The following is a 3316-nucleotide window of genomic DNA, read 5'->3' as shown; positions in this document are numbered from 1 at the left end:
GAGTGAGTCTGTGACAAAAAAAGTCTTAAAAGAAGTTAAAAAAAAATAACAAGCACACACACACATGATGCACTCACACATGATCCTCTCTCTCTCACACACAAACATGATTTGTAAATTACACACTCACATACCCTACTGAGTCAGTTTGCTGTACTGTAGGCTGTGTCTAGAATCTAGATCTAGATCTAGAGGAGAGTAGATTCTACACACAGCACAGGATGTTGCCTAACCTAGACTAGCCTAGAGCCAGAGGTTACGAGAAAGAAACATTATTTTGGTAAGGACTTCTGTAACGAGCAACCACCCCATCAAACACAATAAAGAGGCCTAGATCTAGACCTAGACCTAACCCTACCCTTACCCCTACCCCAAGCCCTCAATTCTGCTCTGTCTCATAGTGGTTGCTCGTTACGGAAGTCCTCCCTTATGCCTTATTTTGAAATTTCGGGTGTATGATTATGAGGCATTTTTTGAATTTTGACACGGTAAGACGTAAGTAAAAGTAAAAGTGTACCTCGCCTCGTGTAACATACCTGGCCTTGAATTTGTACTTTGCTGCTTCTTTTTCTTTCCTCTCATGCTTAACTTTTACCAGGCTCAGGGTTATATCACCTGGGTTAAATTGATGAGCAGAGAAGACGTGTGATTGTAAAAGAAGGAAGAAAAGAAAGGAAATAGTGAGGGAGAGCGGAAGAGACGCGTGAAGATTTGTTTATTTGGGTTTCCAGTTTGGTCAAATCTGGCGGTCTTCCTCCGCGCATGCGCTCTACTCGTTTTCCTTTCCTGGTGGATCTTTGAGAGTAGCTTCCCTTATTTGTGTTGGCGAGGTAAACAATCCACGGGGAGATCGGTGACCACTGGCCAGTGGCATTGAGCACCTTTTGTCCCATCCACGCAAACAAGAGACATTAAGGAATTTGAGAACGTATGTAATTGCTGTATCTTAGGAGGGTTTCAATCGCAGAAATCAATAAATTATGTTCAATCATGCTTCGTTCTATTGTAGCAGAAGCTGCACCAGGAACTCTTTTCATCTTCCACCTTAGCCTTAGCAACGAATTTAGAAAACGTGCGCACTCACTTTCGCCGAAAGTTGACATACCACATAGAATTAATCAATATTTTCATTAATCTTAGTTTTTTCCCCTGCCTTTTATTGAGCCAGGAGCAAGTTTTATCATTTAAGTTTTGGATCTGAATACAGGATGATTTGTTGAGCATTTGTCGTAATTGGGCCAATGTTAAAATTAATAAAATAAAGTATAAAGCCTACTAATGCAAAATTAATTGAAAATAACATTTGGACTTTTGAAAAGAATGGAAAGCAAAACTTTCTAACTAAAAACACAACAATTTATGAAGTATAGTTCAAACTTTATAAACATTAATTTGGTGGCTATAGAAAACACCTTGACCTTTTGCTTCAATATATAATATATATAGGCTTGTGCCTTCCATAATTGTAGTTGTTTGTTTGGGTTTTAAAAAATATTTATGTACACTGACTGTGAGCAAAAAAAAAGTAAAATTATAACACTAATTTCAATGCTCAAAATTAAACAGTGATTTACTTTGTCAAATCTCATCTGAGTTGAACCATTATGATTCTTAAGCATAATTTTTCGAATCCTTGCTTCATAAATAATATCTCCCATTTGGTTTGATTTTTAGCTACTCAGCATCACAGATCACCCGTTTGGGATGGGTTCTATCAAAATTTGTTTTTGACATTTTATAGATCTGTGCATATAACTTTATTAATGGTTATTATCTAAACCATTGTTTACGTTTTCCAGGAAAGAATGGCATCTTCTGCAGGCTTTGAAGAGAGCATTAACAGCTTTACCCACTCTAAGACAGGGGAAAGAATCTACTTAGACCTTGCTACAGAGAATGTGATTAACGTGAGGCCACTGTGTAAAAGAGGCTCTATCCCCCTTGGTGCTTTGTGGGTGCATGTTCTTCAGCATGCCAATAATTATCCGGTAAGTGAGATTCAAAATATAGAGTGTAATGCAAGCGTTTTGTTGTAATTTTTTTTTTTTTTTGCTTTTATTATCTTGGATGTTGTTTTATTTTTCATTTTTTAAGCTGTCTTGACTGATGAGTAGGCATTTAAATCAAATGCATACTTCACAAAGATTAAGAAGACAGCTTAAATGTGTAAAATAACTAGATTTCTTGGTTTTACCATCACAACATACGTCTTACTTTTGCACCTATGGGTATATATAATATTATAATGAGCTTTCATATATTTATCTTTGGTCCTAATGAGCTGGGATAAGGGGACTTCACTGGGATGAGGTCTCAGTCTAGTTGTTAGCTCAGGCTGTCCCCGCAGTTTTATGCAAAAAAAACCCTGAAATTATGCAAACTGAGCCCAAAAATGTGAAATTATGCGATTCTGTTAATTTTAACAAAGAATGATAAAGGAAAATATTCAGAAATTATGCCAAAAATGATCAAATTTTGCTAAATTATGCGGGGTGCATAAAACAACAGGGACAGGCTCAGGCTCACAACTAGTGTGAAATCATGTCAGTGACACGTCATTAACGAAATCAGTGGTCACTCTTTAAAGTGTCCCTGAGCAAGGCAAGTTAATTAACTTTAGCTAAAGAAAATGGGCTGCTGCATACTATGGCAATAAAAAATGATATGTTTGTTTTGTCTGTCTTCAGATATATAGGGCCTACTAAGTAACATATGTGGTGTCAATATGTATTCTCTGAAGGTATTTACTGGTATGCATTATTTTTGCATGTGCATCCCAGATTTCACAATAAGAATCATTAAAAGTGGTATTTTTATTAATTAAAAAAACAAACATACATATTTTTAATTTTATCTTTTATACCTTTACACTTCAATCATTTTCCATACTATACTTAAAGCAAATGAGGTTACTGATAAGATGCTAAACTTTACAAAGGCCTGATTATGGGGTATATATATGTAACATTATTATTGTGTGGTAAGCAAAGAGCTGAAACACTTTTAAATGGGGGGGAAAAGCAAAAACTCATTATCACAAGATAAGAAAAGTATTTATGGGATTTAATTTTTAAAAAGGTATCTTTTGAAGAAGAACATACATGTTTTAGTTCATATATATATCGATAGTGTTAACTCCACTATGTTAAATAAAGAAAAAGTCAACTCTTTTTTTTTGGTGATAACTAACCGTTGGCGAATATCTATCTGAGTCCTCAATCAAAATCAGGAGTTACCAAGTTCTCTGAAGTGCATAAAAATACTCTGAGCTAACCTCTTTGTTTTTTCTTATCATGTGATTTTTCAGAGGGGGGGG

At 35.5% G+C, this 3316-nt stretch overlaps 2 protein-coding genes across 2 annotated transcripts in view; one reads left to right on the top strand and one right to left on the bottom strand.

Moving 5' to 3' along the window:
* LOC101857327 overlaps positions 1-714 on the bottom strand; it is an 18142-nt gene extending 17428 nt beyond the window's left edge. Inside the window, exon 1 of the mRNA XM_005096969.3 lies at positions 537-714. Coding sequence (XP_005097026.1) covers positions 537-582 — 46 coding nt within the window. The 5' untranslated portion in view covers positions 583-714. The remainder of the gene's footprint in view (positions 1-536) is intronic.
* Positions 715-812: 98 nt separating this feature from the next.
* The window catches only part of LOC118477155, a gene marked incomplete in the record, with an annotated part of 5798 nt that continues 3294 nt past the window's right edge, over positions 813-3316 (top strand). The window contains 2 exon segments of the mRNA XM_035969396.1: positions 813-928; positions 1800-1988. Of these exon segments, the coding sequence (XP_035825289.1) occupies positions 1806-1988 (183 nt within the window).

This window comes from Aplysia californica, unplaced genomic scaffold, assembly GCF_000002075.1.
Source record: "Aplysia californica isolate F4 #8 unplaced genomic scaffold, AplCal3.0 scaffold00143, whole genome shotgun sequence".
Classification (NCBI taxonomy): Eukaryota; Metazoa; Mollusca; class Gastropoda; order Aplysiida; family Aplysiidae; genus Aplysia; species Aplysia californica.
The sequence above is the reverse complement of the archived record's forward strand: the minus strand, read 5'-3'. Positions and strand labels throughout refer to the sequence as shown.